This window comes from Pungitius pungitius, chromosome 12 (genome assembly GCF_949316345.1).
Source record: "Pungitius pungitius chromosome 12, fPunPun2.1, whole genome shotgun sequence".
Lineage (NCBI taxonomy): Eukaryota > Metazoa > Chordata > Actinopteri > Perciformes > Gasterosteidae > Pungitius > Pungitius pungitius.
In genome coordinates this window covers 10903437-10920696 of record NC_084911.1, presented here as the reverse complement: position 1 = coordinate 10920696, position 17260 = coordinate 10903437, and the positions used below count along the sequence as shown (strand labels likewise).

At 45.1% G+C, this 17260-nt stretch overlaps 1 protein-coding gene across 13 annotated transcripts in view; it reads right to left on the bottom strand.

Moving 5' to 3' along the window:
- cacna1aa (calcium channel, voltage-dependent, P/Q type, alpha 1A subunit, a) overlaps positions 1-17260 on the bottom strand; it is a 63539-nt gene that overhangs the window by 42050 nt on the left and 4229 nt on the right. For all 13 annotated transcript variants that reach the window (XM_062565811.1, XM_062565810.1, XM_062565812.1 and 10 more), the window contains exons 2-6: positions 9079-9185; positions 8830-8969; positions 2514-2605; positions 1614-1766; positions 1037-1224 (exon numbers count right to left, since the gene is read on the bottom strand). In XM_062565811.1, the coding sequence (XP_062421795.1) occupies positions 1037-1224; positions 1614-1766; positions 2514-2605; positions 8830-8969; positions 9079-9185 (680 nt within the window). The remainder of the gene's footprint in view (positions 1-1036; positions 1225-1613; positions 1767-2513; positions 2606-8829; positions 8970-9078; positions 9186-17260) is intronic.

Genomic DNA, 17260 nt, shown 5'->3' with positions numbered 1-17260 from the left:
CGTTATGGGTCATACTTCCAAAGAAATACAAAAAAAAGTGTGTGTATGTTTTTTTAGAGTGAACAGGTCAAAAACTAAATGTCCGGACAATGTAACAATTAGAACACATGTAGGTCAATGCACTCAAAAGAGCTGCCCACCGCTGTTGGAAATATAAACAACAGCAGGCCCGACATGATTTTGCTTTAAGTCACCTCAATAAGTAAATGCATATCTGCCACTCTATTTAGCTGCTCAGTGCAGAGTAAATAATGTATAGCGAATGCTTCGGTCCCTCCCTTTCTGCCTCTTCCATCCGGGCTGTGCAGACTCCCGCCATTTTCTTTATTCGCTCCTTGTTGTTTTCTCCTTTTTGCATGCTTCTTTGAGGTCTCCTGCTTTCCCCTCCCAATTTCATCAATTTGGATGTTTGTTAATTATTTCCTTCATTCCTACCTCCCTGTCTTCCTTTCCCTGTGCAATCTTTCCCTCCCTTCTCACCGCAAACAGGTTTTGAAGCGTTGCTACCTCTAGACCTGCTCTTCTCTTTTCCACATCGCTCCCTCTATCCCCTTTCCCACCACCAACGTTCCTTCTTCCTGCGTGGAAGCTGGTATTGCCGCTGCGCACCCAATGAACCGCAGACCTTTTCTTCTACCATTAAACTTTTATCGCGTCCCTCCCCAGCAGCTGCAAGAATAACTCGGACTGAACGGGTCCTTTTAAATATAGAGCAGCAGCGGGAAGGAGGGACACCGGGCGAGGGACCGCAGGGTGAGAGGGACCGGAGGAAGGGAATCAAAAGAGGAACTAGAATTAGTTATAGTAGTTTGAATTGAAAGGGGAAACAAAGGACGGTAACACTCAAAAAGCTTGATCTCCCCTCTTGTGTCCTACCGATCGATCTCGGTATCTGTCATCTGTGATGACACTGTTCAGGACCCGGTCCCCGTTTCAAGGGGCAGAATCAACGTTTTAGCACAACTGCTGAACACCCCATTAAACTCCAGCTGCGCTTGATCTGACATTCGTTTCTTGGGGATGTTGCGGTACGTACGTAGTAGAGCAGGTCCGTCCAGCCCTCCATGGTGATACACTGGAAGACGGTGAGGATGGCAAACAGGATGTTGTCAAACTGTGTGATGCCGTAGTTGGGTCCCAGCCAGTACTGTCTGCACATTGTGCCCTCGGGACACAGCCGCGACGGGGGCTCCGTCCCGCATGGAAACTCTTCTCGGATCTCCCCTGAACACGGGTGAGAGTGGAGAGGTGTTTAAAAAACCAATGGGCAGGCTGTTGCAAAAATGCAAATATCTTCCATTGTGTAATTATGTAATATTTTAAGGATTAGCTGACAAAATAAACAGATGGCATAGGCCAACCTGCAACAATTGTTCTTGATATTTGTCCTTATCGTGCTATAGACCGACATTTTAATGTTTTAATTATTTTATTATTGTATGCAGAAATAACCAATTAATTAGACTACATCTGTGGATAGTTCCTTTATCACATAAACGTGAAAAGTACTAAAAAACAACTATTTAACGCCAAAGGTTTTTTGCTTAGTTTTTTAAAGTCTGAAACAACAGTCCAACAATCAACCCCAAGCACAACCGAACCCACGCGTTTACCTGTGTGATTGTCAAAGCAGGTGGTGTGGAATTTCCCCATGTAGAACTCCAGACCGATGATGGCAAACATGAGGATGGCAAAGAAAAGAAGCAGGCCAATTTGCAGCAGAGGAATCATGGCCTTCATGATGGATTTGAGCACCACCTGTAAGCCTGGAGGATACAGCGTTAGGAACATTAGTATACGTCAATTTCAATGTTGATGTGTTTGCAACTTTGGATTCTGCAGTTAACCCATTCAAAGAGAAACCCCTCCATGTCCTGCACTGCCTGCTGGTCCTATTGAATGGAAGTGGTTCCATAATGATAACCATAGATTCTATTGGATCATCAGCTTACGCGTGACTCACTCCTTTGCCTTTTTAACGGGTAAACATTAAAGTACACAATGGAGGGATTGAACCTGTGGTCGCACAATAAAGTGTGAGTTAACAAACGGATGGAACATTTGGTTTAATTTCACGTTGTTTTGTGGAAACCCGTCACACCTTTAAAAAGGTACACACATAACATCACATATTATAACGGAACTATTTTTTCACAGGAAGCTCAGTGACTTTTATGATGAGTAAGCGCGGGTTTGCCTGTTCAGCCTTGTAGTGGCGTCCAGGCTATTAATAACACTGCAGTGCTGCTGGAACACTGCTGCCAGTATAACATTTAAAGAAGGAGCAGAGAAGTAACACTTTTGGTGGAACATTTTGGCTGCATTATGCAGAAAAACACGGAAGCTGCATAAAACCTTCCTCCTGCTATTTTGATCTTCTAATAAACTCTGAAGATATCTGCGCATACAAAAAGACAATTTCCCTTAACTAAGCAATTAAAAGGGAACAGGAGTTGGTTGAATTTATTTTTTATGTCTTTACTTTCAATGTCAAATGAAGAGTTTTGACTTACTGGGAATACCGGAAACCAGTTTGAGGGGCCTCAGTACTCGCACAGCCCTGAGGGTCCGCAAGTCGAAATCTGATCCCACAGTGGACAGGATCCTAGAGGGGTGGAGAATCAAAGCACAAAGGTGTGCGAGGGCAATCGATATTCAAGCGAGTCGAGCCTGTCAGTGTCAGTCAGCCGCACACACTTTTACACACACGCACACACTGCAACACAGCCCCCCCCCCCCCGCGCACGCCAGGTCATTACAAGCAACTGGGTGAGCAGCGCATTCAAATCCTCTGAGCCCCTCAGCGGGGCTGATCAATAGACCTGACAAGTGAAGTCGGACGGAGAAGTGTATCAGGACGAGGCGGGGGATGGGCCGAAGGGACAGTGTTTCGTAACAGGGCCGGATGGGAACGGAGCATAGGAAAAAAGGAGAGATGAAGCGATGGAAGGTTAGAGTCAGAGACACGGGGAGGAGAGAGAGAGAGGGGGAGGGGAGGGGAGGGGGGGGGAAGGCACTGGAGAGAGCGACAGCAGATGGTGGGAATCAGAGTTGCTGAGTTGCTCGTTTCAGCCTATTTTTATTCGTGGTACGTTTAAGACGTTTTCTCTTTGAGGAGTCGCCAGGCCGCCGCGTGAACGTGGTGGGATGTGGGTTGGGGCACCTGCAGCTCACCTTCTGGATAAAGACGTGTAAACAGTGTGTGTGTGTTTTTTTTTTCAAATGGTTAAGATGTTCCTTTGTGCCGCCAGACTTCCAGTCAGTTCCCGAGTCTGACGCACACTGTGAATCATCCTTCTTCCCACTCTCTCTCTTTCTCTCTCTCTCTCTCTCTCTCTCTCTCTCTCTCTCTTCCTGTTTCCGTCTCTCTGACACATTTCCACTTTCCTCTGTTTCACTAAGAGGCCCAGTGACACAGCAGAGCTTTAGAAGTCAGTCTGCTTTGCTTACAAATCTACAAAAAATGTCAAGAAAGGAGCAGTATCAGTGACCCAGGATCTATGGGTGAGTGCTGTATTGAATTACCAGGAAGCCCCCACCCAGTGGCAGGTGCCCCATCCCTGTAGGCTGGGGTCCTTGTAATGACATTGTGTGATATCAAATGCCTCATCAGAGGCTGACTTGTAACTGAGAGCTCCCTGGTTTGGTCGGCCGTGCGTGTGGTTGATAAAACGATGGCAACTCGCATGCGTACGGTATGTAAAGCCAATTAGTCACTAGGGTCATTTCAGGCTCAGAAGATAAAGATATGTCTGAGATAATCTAGAAAGTGATTTACTTGTGCTTTACGTACTTTGACATGTCTCATTTATTTTCAGTAAAGCAGGTAAAGCATTTTGCTTAAAAGATGCTCGGCAGCGGAGAACACTGCACCAATGCAATACAGCATGACAAAAATAAGAGAGAGGAAAGTGATGTATGAAAGGAAGGGGAAATGTGTCCTGTGTTGTACGAGGGAAAAGGAAGACATAGAGCAGCAGGAGGAATGATGAATGAGAACATATTCAGACAGGGAGCTCAGTGCAGAATGATAATTGATACCATGGTCAGTGAGCCTTGCTATTTCCACATTGTGGGGGCCTACAGTGTTACCCTTAAAGCACAGCGTACACCGTGCACGGAGGTCTATGGGGTGTGGATGCATATGTGGAGGAACAGTTTCATACCGCTGACGGAGGAAGTTTCTCACTGCGTGCAGACGTGAACACTCACACTCACACTGCACACGTTTGGTATTGAGTACATCTGCACAATTGCGAACGCAATGCAGAAGCTCCATGCAACTACACATGTAAACTGGACTATGGTTATATTTAAAGAATTGATTCTAAAAACAGATGAAGACAATGATGATGATGATGACGATGATAACAAAGAATTCAGTTTTTAAACGGCGTCACAAACAGTGTCAAGCCGATGAGGCGGTTCCTCATTCACACCGTCTCCACGGTTACTGGGCCCTTTCTCATTCATAAGTGTTTCCATGGCAACAGGGACCTCGGCTCATTGATAGAATCTCTGTATCACCTTGGTAACAGGGCCAAGGGAGGAGCCTGATTGATTGTTTTTTTCTTGCCTCTCTTCCCTCTCTAATGTAAATGCATCACAACTCACACAATACAAACGCACATATATACACGCAAATAAGGAAAAGCACGGACACGCACATCTGCTCAACACATTTTGAGTGTGCATCGTTTTATTCACACTAGAAAGTAGGTCATTCGGAATAACCATGGGGAACAGCATCTTCTTTGACAGGGACACGGATGCTACTTAGAGCACATATTGTACACTTGAACCAAATACACACACAGGTAAACACACCTAAACTGTGAGCAGATGAGCACAATCACATTAAGCACTACTGATACGCCACAATCTCCCCACTGACCCATTCCCATCGGACACCAACACATTATACAAACACACGTCTTTTTTCCCTCTCGCTCCGCCGGCTTTTCCTGCTGACTTCAGCTAAATGTGGACAATTATGTCTGTCCACATCATTGACCAGGTCGCTTCATCTATTCTCTAACTCTAACTAAGCTTCTATTTTTACTATGATCCTAGATTTAAAGAATATGAGGTCACTAAAACTCTAAATCTCCCTTACTCCCCTTCTTTTTCTTTTCCCCCCTCTTACGACTGGTATCTAATAAAAAGAACCTGAACAAGGATGTAAGAAGGAAGATGCAATGCAAAGCACGACTGTAAACTATGGTTAATTGGACTAATAATCAATAGTAGGCATAAAAAACAACTAGCTTATTCCCTGGGCCAAATCTCTCTGGCAATTTATTACAGCAGATCCGCACACACACACACACACACACAACACTTGGGAACTGGGACACAAATCCACTGACATCCAATAAGGTTGGGGATTGAATAGCTAATCTATTCAGACATGTTAAGTGCCATTTGTGTATTTGTCTCCTTATGTGTCATGCAGGCAAGTGCACTAGGATTGAGTAGAAAATGGAAAGGGATGTTTGAAGTGGAAATATGTGTGTGTTTGTGTGTGTGTGTGTGTGTTGCCAGTGTGTTATCAAAGGTACTGTCCAGGGGTGGATGGAAAGGCCAAGTAGACTTTCTTCTTCAAAGAGCAGCACTGCTAAAAACACAAACCCCATTCATAGAGAGAGCAACAAAGTGTGTGTGTGTGTGTGTAAAATGTATTGACTTCAGTTGTTGTGCATAATATATCATGGGAATGTACAGTACGTGTGCTGTAAGTGCTGCAGCCCATTCTCTGTAGATCTTCCTGCACAACAACAAAGGATGCAAAGGACGTTTGTGTTGTATGAATTTGCTTACAATGCAGAATGCATGCATCGTTTTCTACTTCTTTTTTTTGCTATTGCCGCAGAATAGTGCCTCATATTATGCTATATTTTTCACAAATGCAGACATGAAGTGCCAATTTTCTTCTCAGACCATCTCGTCTATTGTTCACAGGGAAACAATGCCAGAACACTTAAATATTGCTAATGTAACCTAAAGAGGGTCTCATGAGCCTCCAGCTACAAAGACCACTGTTGAAACAGGAAGTCATCTGAAGCTTCAAACATTAACCATGGGTCACATCACCGGCTCAACTCTCAACCTCCGCATTAACCATGACAATATCAGCCGCTTGCACGTTGGATCACCATCTCCACTAGAACACCTGCAACGCCGGTACTGGAGATACTGGTTATTTTACTGCTGTGTCATGCTTGCTCAGAGTTTTTCACTGTCCAGAAGGAGGGGGGTTTTGGGGGGGGGGGGGTTTGATGTGAGACCGGGGTAAACCGTACGTTTTTAGAACCGCGTCACTTTCTTCTGCTCTGTCCTCTGTGCCTCCCCCTACTTCCTGCTGTCTCGCTACCAATGGTCCTAACACTCCTCTACTCTCTTACAGCTTCATGATGGTTCCTATTGAAGCAAAATGACTCACCGCCATGTGTGTGTGTGTGTGTGAGTGAGTGTGAGAGAGTCAACAGTTTTCCTGGTGCATTGTCAGCAAAACATTCTGACAGTGTTCCTATAAGCCACAAAGCTCTCAAAATCTCTGCCTGCACGGACACCAACGCGCAGCGATCCCATCTTTTTAATGTGTGCCGGCCAGAGGTGTGGACTCGAGTCATGTGACTTGGACTCGAGTCAGACTCGAGTCATGAATTTGATGACTTGAGACTCGACTCGACAAAACGTACAAAGACTTGCAACTCGACTTGGACTTGAATACCGATGACTCGTGACTTGACTTGGACTCGAGCCTTTTGACTCGAGAAGACTTGCTACTTCCTATGAAAACTGGGGGAAACATTTTCACACCACCGCGCCGCGCTGTTTATCTGCATCTGTCAAAAAATATGCGCCACCTGTATGCAGAGAGCGCGCGCTGCCTGAACAACATCCAATCACTGCAGTCCATTTGACCGTATCAACGAGACAGCTCGTTCATGGTTACAAAAATCGGGATTTTTGAACCCGGATTCAGACTCCGATGGAAATCCTCGCCAACATTATGTCAACGTCCGTTTTAAAGTAGTGTAATGAGCTGAGTTAAAGTTATTAGTTAATCAGTTATGCAGATGTTGCATGTGTTCACGTTATGCTCCGTTACCAGCTGTAGTTACGCAAGACAACCCGAGTTTTGGGGGGCCGTGTATGCGGAAGTGTTCGTTCGGCGTGGTGACGGCCAACAGTGACCGAAGTCGAGTTGTTTTATATAAATAAATGCAGCGGAGTTGCAAGCCAGTCATCGCCTCCTTATTTACGCTGCAGCATTGGGGTGAGCGTTACAGCACTATAACACAGTCACCGTCGATCCACCGTTACCCTTCCCTTCGTAGTCTAGGTCTGTGAGGCAGCGCACCATCACCCAGGGTTCCCCGTCCCCACTATAATAAAAGGACTCGAAATGACTCGAAACTAAAATGGTACGACTTGTGACTCGACTTGAGACTTGTTGGCTGTGACTTGTGACTCGACTTGGGACTTGCTTCGTCATTGACTCGACTTGACTCGGGACTCGAGGGCAATGACTTGAGACTTGCTTGTGACTTGCCTAACAGTGACTTGATCCCACCTCTGGTGCCGGCCCTGCGATGCAATCACTTCATTGCACACAGTAGCTGATGGTACCACTCCAAGACCTGTGTGATGGTTGCGTTCGCACAGGAAGACATTTTTAGTGCGGGCAAAATGTATGGTGACATCCTCAATGTTGGTAGAAAAAACACGAGAAACAAGACAACCAGGCTTATGGATGGATCCATAGAAAAAGCACAGCCATCTGGCATGGATGAATCCGTGTATCTTTGTATGTAACTCCACATCATCCCTTTATTTGTGTGAATCTGTTACCTAATTAGTCCTGTCCTTCTCAATGTGTTTGAACTCACGCTCGCTGATGCCAATTCAATTATATTCTTCAGGCTGCATCCTATTTCTTCGTTTTTTAACCTTCCTTTCAACCATCTCGTTGAGCATTCGTATCAAATATGTAGTAAAGTGCCCCGTAATTTTCAGCATTGTTCTTGCTGCATCGTCCCAATGCCGCAGTTAAGAAGTTTTATGTTAGAGTCATTTTACTGTAAACCCCTGGCTTCTCTTTCCCCTTTTCCTACAACTACCGACACCCGCGCCTTTCCGCTTCATACCTTCTATCCAGTGGCTCCTACCCTCTGTGGTGCCGTGCCCCCCCCCCCCCCCCTCTCCTTCTCTGTGGATAGTGTGGTGACATTTGTTCTCTACCCAGGCGGCTGGCTGCCTGCAGTTCCGCTCTGTGATCCGACTGCTGCCTTTTCCCAGAATGGGGCCATTCATTAAGGCCGGGGAGCAGGGACACACACACACACACACACACATCTACACCTATACACTCGCCGTGATTTATTCAGGGTTCTCACTCTCTTCTAGTGATCGTTTCGCGGAACTCGTCCATTTGCAGCGATGATGTAGCAGGTACAGCAGACAGGGATTGAGCCATAGGCTAATTTGTTCCCGTCTGTGCAAGTCTGATTTAGTGTTGAGAGCGTTTCTACAACATAATCGAGAGCAGCCTTTTTACAAATACCCACTCCATAAACTACCCTTTGAACGTTAGTATGGTCCCGACCATAAATTGCGTCTTTCAGACGGCAATGTTTTCTGTTTTGGAGAGCTGTGATAGATAGTCTCCAGTTTGTTCTTGGCTTAAGGAAGAAGGGTTATCCTGAATTACTCAAGATTTTTCGGGACTTTATCTCTATTTTCTATGTGTTTTCAATGCTTTATAAGCACGTGGGTGCTGTTGAAATGCGTGTGTGTTCTGCTCGGCGATTGCTTGCCACTCACCCTGTGAGCACCACCACGAAGTCCATGACGTTCCATCCATTCCTCAGGTAGGAGTTCTTGTGGAAGGCAAAACCTAGCGCCAGAATCTTTATTCCTGACTCAAAACAGAAGATCCCTATGAAGTACGGCTCTGTATCATCCTGAGGAAAAGAGAGAGCGAGGGTAAAAGGGGGAAACATTGGTCCGAGCTGTAGGTCTAATCACGCCGGCATGTTGCTTGCATCCTGTTTCGTGCCCGTTTTAACGTACCAGGCGCTCAGAGAGCGGTGTCTTGTCCCCATCAGGCAAATGTTGTTCCAGAGCCAAGACGATGCAGTTGGCAATGATGGTGGCGAGAATCATCCACTCAAATGGAGTGAGGAAGGTCCGTCAAGGAACAAACACTTCTCAAGTCCCCAGAAGGTAAACAGTTTATATGATAATATTGCAAAAAAGGACCACGATGAAGATGACACAGCAGGCTCAAACTTAACGTGTGCAAGCAGTAAATAAAAACAGAAAACAGAAAAAAAAATAACACTAAGATAATAATAATTTCCTACATGTACAGATTCATGCAGCAAAATACCACAAAAACTGGGGGGATTTTTATTAAAATAATAGAAACTTAAATCCTGCATAACATGTGGCATGGTGGCGAGTGTAAGCGATTCAGGCCTCTCTAAGCCGCTGCTGCCTATTTACATCCACACACACACACACAGTCTTAATCATGAGTCAGTTAAATATGCTAAGTGTGTGTTCTGGTAACACTACCACCCACGCGGACAAACAAATGCTCAGACACACACGCGCGCGCGCACCGGCCACATTGAAGTGTTGCCGTGTACTAGCTTGCCTGGACGCCGGGTGAGATTAATTGTGACATCGCCGTTTGTCTCTACGTACACAACATCTAAGGTCCAGTTCAGAGAGGGAGAGACGGAAAAAAGAGCAGACGGTGTATGTCAGTGTGAATCTAATTGTTTTTCACTCTCTCTTTCTCTCTCTCTCTCTCTCTCTCTCTCTCTCTCACTAGCACACATACACACACTGCGGTGGTCCTCTAAAATGAATCTCCATGTCTCGTTAAGGTCACAAGACGCATAGGTACATTTTTAAGGGTGGAGAAGTGAGAGTGACAGAGAGAAATAACGCAAGAGCGAATATGTGACGGAGATGATGAGCGAGTGAGAGAAAGGGAGGAGGACGAATGTAGGGAGGTCATGGGAGAGCGGGTAATTATTGATATCACTCTGTGTACATATTCATTAAAATGACATTACATATCTTCAACATGTAAAGTAGAAATAAATATTTTGACGAGACAAACAAATCCACCGTGTCCCTTTTCTACCGAATACTGTGTTACAGAGTCTTTCTCCTCTTCCTCACCTTTTACATACTTGACTGCCTACTTCGGGAGCCGTCATTCCCTTGGTATGAGGAGGGGAGGAATGGAGGAACTGAACAAGGAGGCTGAGGAGGCTATTTATGGAAACATACATCATGTGTGCTGTTACACCTGACTCTATAAAGCGGTTCCATGCAGCCCGGTCCAAACTGTGTTTGCGTGTGTGTGTGTGTGTGTCTTTGTGTGACCGCGCTCTACTCACCCGCAGATTCATCAGAACACCCGGGGCACCACTCAATTAGCCCTCCTGCCCCCCCCCCGCAACGAGTGTGTATGACTGTCCGTGTGTGTTCATGTATACGCATTGTGTGTAATTGTTGGTGGTCTGTGAGAGAAGGGTTAGGGTGTAGTTGATTGAAAAAGGCAAAGGGAGAAAGCTGCAGTCGACTAAGGGGACACGGAGAGGAGGAAGGAGACTAATATAGAAACACAGGGACAAAGGGACGAACGTTGCGTATTAGAAATGCTCCCCAAGTGGGATGACTGTTCCATGTGTGTGTGTGTGTGTGTGTGTGTGTGTGTGTGTGTGTGTGTGTGTGTGTGTGTGAGAGAGAGAGAGAGAGAGAGAGAGAGAGAGAGAGAGAGAGATTGATGATCACTTGGCACATTTTGTCCCTGCATTATGTTTCAATTATGTCCCTCATTGACTATATATAGCGACGTGACAGAGTTAAAGGGAAGAACTGGGGGAGAGAGAGAGAGAGAGAGAGAGAGAGATGTGAATATGTTGTACCGTCTCTATTCTCCCTTCGTCATCTTTCTAATATCTTCTTTGTCCTCAGTCTTGCTCTCCCTCTTTCTCTCCGCGGTTCTGCATATGCATTTTATTTACCAGGTGTGCGTCTCTGTGTGTGTGTGTGTGTGTGTGTGTGTGTGTGTGTGTGTGTGTGTTAACACTGTAATGGGGGACAGTAGGTGGACAAGTCTCGCCCCTCAAAATAAAACCCTGCAGCCAAACTGAGCACACACACGTCTGCTGGCCTTTCCTTCACCTTGTCCGTCACCCTCCAAACAGTCTTTTTCTCGGCCCTCCCCCTCCCCCCCCCCCCCGTCGCTTTTCTGTCGCTCCCACTTTGCTGCATCTCTCCTGAGTTTACCTTTCTCTCAGTGAGCCCTCCCATCAGTCCTCCCCATCTCTACCATGCCATCTCCACTCAATATTGAATGAGATGACGCGTCAGCAAACGCACGAGGACACACCGGCAGCGAGAAGAGATGAAAAAACAACAACAAAATGGATGGAGAGGGGTGGTGGTGGTGTTGGTGGTGGTGGGGGGGGGGGGGGGGGTGTATGGAGGGCTAAATGAAAGAGGTAGGACAGCAGGAAGGAGAGAATCTGTCCTGTGGGCGCAGAGTGGTGAGGAATAAAAGGGAGAGAAGGGCAGAACAAAAACAACAGCGAGGAAGAGGGAAGGACAGAGACGAAGAGCATAGGAGTGCTGAACGGGAGATGAAGCCAAAGAATTACAGAGGGCTCAGAGCATTGCGGCATTTTCTTCTTTTGAGCCGTGCGCATGCTGTGTGGAAAGTAGGTTAGTGGTAGAACACACACATATGTATGGAGAGAGAGAGAGAGAGAGAGAGGGAGGGAGGGAGTGGGTGGGAGACTATACATCATACTTGGGAGTATGAATGTGACACACTGTGTTAAATCATAGCAGCATTCGTCCACATGTCGACACGCTCCGCACATTCCTGCATCGACACATACGCATGTGTGCATTGCTTTTCACACGGCTCACAATCGGAGAGTCCTTAAACCTGCGATGTGGCGAGCGTGGAGGAACACAGCGCCCTTCACACAGCCTCCACCCACAGCCGCGCCTCTCTCCGCCCCCCATCCACCGCACGCGTGTCACATTGTCTGTGTGTGCACAGTGCACACATTGTGCATATGTGCACTGGACGCACACAGGCCGACACTAGAATTCACTTCCCACACTTCCCCTGGTTTTGCCAATAGAGTCCAGACCAGCGCTACCCTTTAGGAAGGTGCCAGCCTACCTATTAATAAAACCCAGCATAATAGACGCTCACTAGTCTGTTTGTGTAAAACCCGGCATGTTATTTGTTACCTGTAATATATTCACTTGAAATGTTTGCCAAAAAAAGGCAATTTATTCATCAAATTGGTTTATAAACTAAGATAGTCTGGCTTCTAAAATCTAATAGACATGACAAAAATAATCATTTTATCTTTCTGTCTCTTTTTGTGTGACTGTTTGTGGTATGAAGTGGTACTTCAGGTGCTGTATAGTCAACATACATCAAACATAAATTATAAATGCATATTGCTGTTCTTGAGAAGAAAGAAATAACTTGATTACACACACCCTGGACTCGTTCTCTCTCTCTCTTTCTGTCCTGTTACATTATGCAGCAGAGCACTGGAAGGAAAGCTCAAATGATGACTTCATTTTCTTGTCCTTTTTCCCTTGGAAGCACTGATTTGATAAAATGAATGGAATTAAGCACTGTGTTTGAGACCTATCCAGCAAAATTATTTTAATAATCAACGGTTAAAGCGCCTCGTTTTATTCCTGCATCACACATTAGATTCAATACTCAATACAAATCACAGAAAGGTTACTCTTTGTATTCAAATAAAGTCACATAAAGTCTACACTAGTTTATAAGGGAGTCTATATTCTGACTAGAATCAACTATGATTCACATGTATTCATTCCAGACTGATGATATGCAGGGATCCAGATTGCTTGTGTCTCCCTACACTACACTCAGAGAAGTGTTGTCACACAAAACAATATGGCCACAAAAACTGAATAGCAGTTGCATTTCTTTAAATCCTTCTACGTATCACCAAACAAAATTGGAGGGCTGAGAGGCCAGTTGAGTCCTGCTTGGTCTCCCTCAGTCTGATCTAGCATCAATCAGTGTGTATAGTACACACACACACACACACACACACACACACACACATATATATGTATACTCTACAGTCGCCCACTGCTGCTGCTTGTTTATCCCCACACCATATGCCGTCTCTCTATCTCACCCCTGCCACTGCCTCACCCCCATCTTGCAGAGTTGTCACTTTGCACAAGATGCTGACGTGGTTTGTGAGAGAGAGTGTGTGTGTCTGTGTGACTGAGTGCAGAATATTAGTGTGGCATGTGAGATTTCTCACATGAGCCGTGTGTTCGAGTGGCGGTGCACTATGAGCGTGTGTTGGCGCATACCTGACAGCACCTGCTGATTCAACAGCGTGCACTTTGCCTGCTTCTCAGTTCGTGTTTGCCGGCACGCCCTGAAGGTAGAGAGCGTGATTAGTCAAGTAAAACCCGCAGCACGGGACAAAAGAGCACAGGCAAAAATCTATCTGCCGCAGAATCTCTATTTTTCTTACTCTCCACGTATCAGAATGCCAAAAGTAGCTGTGCCCCACGTCACTGCACCCCTCTCACACACACACACACACACACACACACACACACACACACACACACACACACACACACACACGTCAAAATCATTCAACAGACCCAGAATGCAAAGCTAAAAGAACGGGGAAGCAGAGAGAGAAACAAATAACAATGAAAGAGAAGAAAATGTGATCTTCTATTCAATGTATACATGTGTATGCAGTAAAGCGAATGGAATCGAAGTGGCTGTACGATCATCTCTTCCTGCTTGCCTAAAGTGCACTCTGTGCAATTCTGAAAAATGTGAATAAAAGATCAATTTGCTTGTGAGCCAACAGGATGGAAGAGAGAGAGAGATGATAGAAACTTAGATTCCTCCCCACCTGAGAGTGACATCAGTATTACTCAGTTGTGTTACACCTTTATGCAGAACAATGTGGGAAGACAGACAGATTTACTACAGTAAAACACACACAGACGACGTTAAGATGAACCAATGTAGTGCTAATGAGCAATATTACATTAAGCCAAGTTATGAAGATGTAGCTGCTTAAACAAATGTGGGTATCTTCTATATGTAATGTTATTCTTCCGAATGATTTATTACGTAATACTACCGATGAAAAACACATCAAACACATAATGAGAAAAATAAAAGATATTGTCCAAGTGTTAAAACAATGAAAATAGATTCGTTTATAAGTTCAATGTGGTTTTGAGTTTGTTGCACACGTGCGCGTGTGTGTGTGTGTGTGTGTGTGTGTGTGTGTGTGTGTGTGTGCGTGTCTGCACATGCAATCCCCCTTGCTTAGATCTGCCCACGAGGACTCGGGATACAGATCAATTCACACATTTATTACCTGACAGTGTAAAGTATGACAAAGGCAGATTGAGCCCTGAAGACAAACACACACACACACACACACACACACACAATTATGAGCAGACTAAACTAGACTAAAGAGACTTGCACCTGTCCTGGAGGTGCTGCAAAGTATCCCCAAAACAACCAACAAATGCTTTAAATTAGTATCGCACAGGGCGGAAGCGGCTAATTAGAACGAGGACACGCTGCAGTGGAGCGAGTGGGGCAGGAGTGGCAGGCAGGAGGGAGAAAGGAGAAAAAAAAGGAATGATGGATTGCCTTTGAGCTAAAGACAAAAAGAAAAGGTACCAAAACTTCAGATGAGATGCACAACCTTAAATACCTTTCAGTCAGAGAGAGAGAGAGAGAGAGAGAGAGAGAGAGAGAGAGAGAGAAAAATGTGTTCAGTCACATGACTGACCTCTGACCTGGTCAACCGTGACATTCCACGTGTGTGTGTGTGTGTGTGTGTGTGTGCGCTCATGGCTGAGTGTGCGACTCTTCACCGCCTTGTGTTAAATGATTGTATGCTAAAAGGCCATTTGATCCTCACCCTCTCACCCTCTCTCTCTCTCTCTCTCTCCCTCCATTGTTTTACATCTGTGTCTAACCCTCTCCATGAATGTCTTCCGCGCTCCTGTCTTTCTTCCCGTCCCTCCGTGAGCTGTTCCCTCTCTGCACATTAGGAGCAGAGAGGGAACAGCTCAGTGCCTCATCCCTTCCAATCGTCCCTGTCCTCCTCTGCGTTAGAAAAGCTCATCTCATCCCACGCAGAACCTCCTACCTACCAGAACTACTACTTTATTTATCGCCCAAACACACATGCTGTGCTCCATGATGATGCTGTAAAATCCCAACGTCATCCGGAGAACATTTTTCCAGGTATTTTTAGGCTGGCCTGGCGGGAAGGATGGAGACTCATGCATGTGACCAGATGGATAAGATCAGCATGTACTATTAAATTGTGTGTGTGTGTGTGAGTGTGTGTGCGTTTGTGTATGTTTTTAATAAAAAAAGGGGAAAATAATAGGTACTGTTGGGGATTTAGACCACGTCTAGCTGTAAAAATGATAATATGTGTGATAATGATTAGTGTTACAAATGTAGGTTGTGAGCCATGGTACCATAGGAATGACTGGAGTACAGACTTTAATGTCACTAACAAATCTGTAAGAACATACGCATTCAAACAGAAAAAAAATCTGTTCTGTCACACAATAGACACTAAGCTGATTTAAGTTTGTGTAGTTCAGCTGGCCAATAAATAATTTAGATTCTGCAGTGAACGTAGATCACCGGCTCTCCACACGCACCCAAACACACAGCGAGGTCCCTCGCTCTCGCGTTCTCTGTTCCAGGTTATGTCTTACTTTGTCCCCGTCTGTCCCTCCTAATCAATTTTATACTGTAGATTTCAGGACACCACTCACAATATTGCAAAGGAAGTGCGAGAAAAAAAATGGTACAATCTTAATTCATTCACATTAACCTATAGTTTTAGAAAAGAATGGTAAGAAAGGTCAGCCAATCTTTGAACTTAAAACCCTTCATGAGTTTGTTTTTTTTTGTCAGTGCATTGGAAACAGAAGATGGAGGTAGAAACATCTCGGCCGAGATATTGATCGCAGTCTCACAATGTCCTTTTATCTGTCATTGATTTCAGGTCTCGGGGTTAGATATGGACCTGGGAGATCACACACAACAAACACATCAACAATAACTCCGCAGTTAAGCACTAACTAACGGCTATAAAGTCAATTAACATTGTTTCTTTTCTAACTTCCCATCTTCTGATTATGGGTGGTTCATATAGAAGACAATACTATAATACAACATTACAATATTATATTTCCTATTGAGGTTGTCACTAAAGATAGCAAGAACATATATTGACTTCCTCTCCATTTACAGTACAGGAATACACACTTAAGTGTATGCTGAGGATGGAGGCAACAACACCATGCACTGTGTGTATTGTAGGGGGCATGGATGTGTGGGTTTATGCTAACAACTAACATTATGGGCACAATGATTGTGTAAGAATCCCTTTTTAGAATGGCATAGTTTACAATAACTCCTGGTATGGAGTCAAGGTCAAATGGGCATTCAGAGTCAAAGGTCACTCGGAAAAGGCAATGCGGTGTTAATTTCCATGTCACGTGATATGCTATTGTCCTAAGCACATTATTAAGGGCGTCAGCACAAACGCTAGGTATGTTTTACATTTCAATGCTGTACATGCCCTCTGCAACCGATATGGATCGCGTAGAAGTGGGATACAGAAACATCCCAGAAGATTAGCTCGCTTGCCTCGGCGCGAGCAGTAAACAGAGACGGTAATGCTCGGGATAACGTTTTAGTTGATCTCCAAGGAGGCGGATGGTATTAGTCAAGTGTTCCTCCGTTCCAGGGTCAGAGCCGTCCCTCTGAAGTTTGCTTTAAACGAGAGTGGCCACTTGTCCTTGTTGCTAAATAAAACCACACGGCCCCATTTACTGCCTTTTGACGGGGCGACATTAGACTGGAGTGTGCTTCGAGGGTAACAATAGCTCTGGATGCTAACGTCGGAGCTCACTGCTCGTTTGTTCATTTCAGAGAGCGCTGGACCAGAAAGTCCAACAGTTCTTATAACAAGGAACTTTTCTGTTTTTCCGACAGACGTGTTATATGGTGAGGATCATGGGTCACACACGCGCACACACACACACTGACGTAAGGCAATATGAGAATAACACAACAGGTAATCTTTATGTGTCAACAGAATAAATGTCCATCCTCTGAAAGAGATTT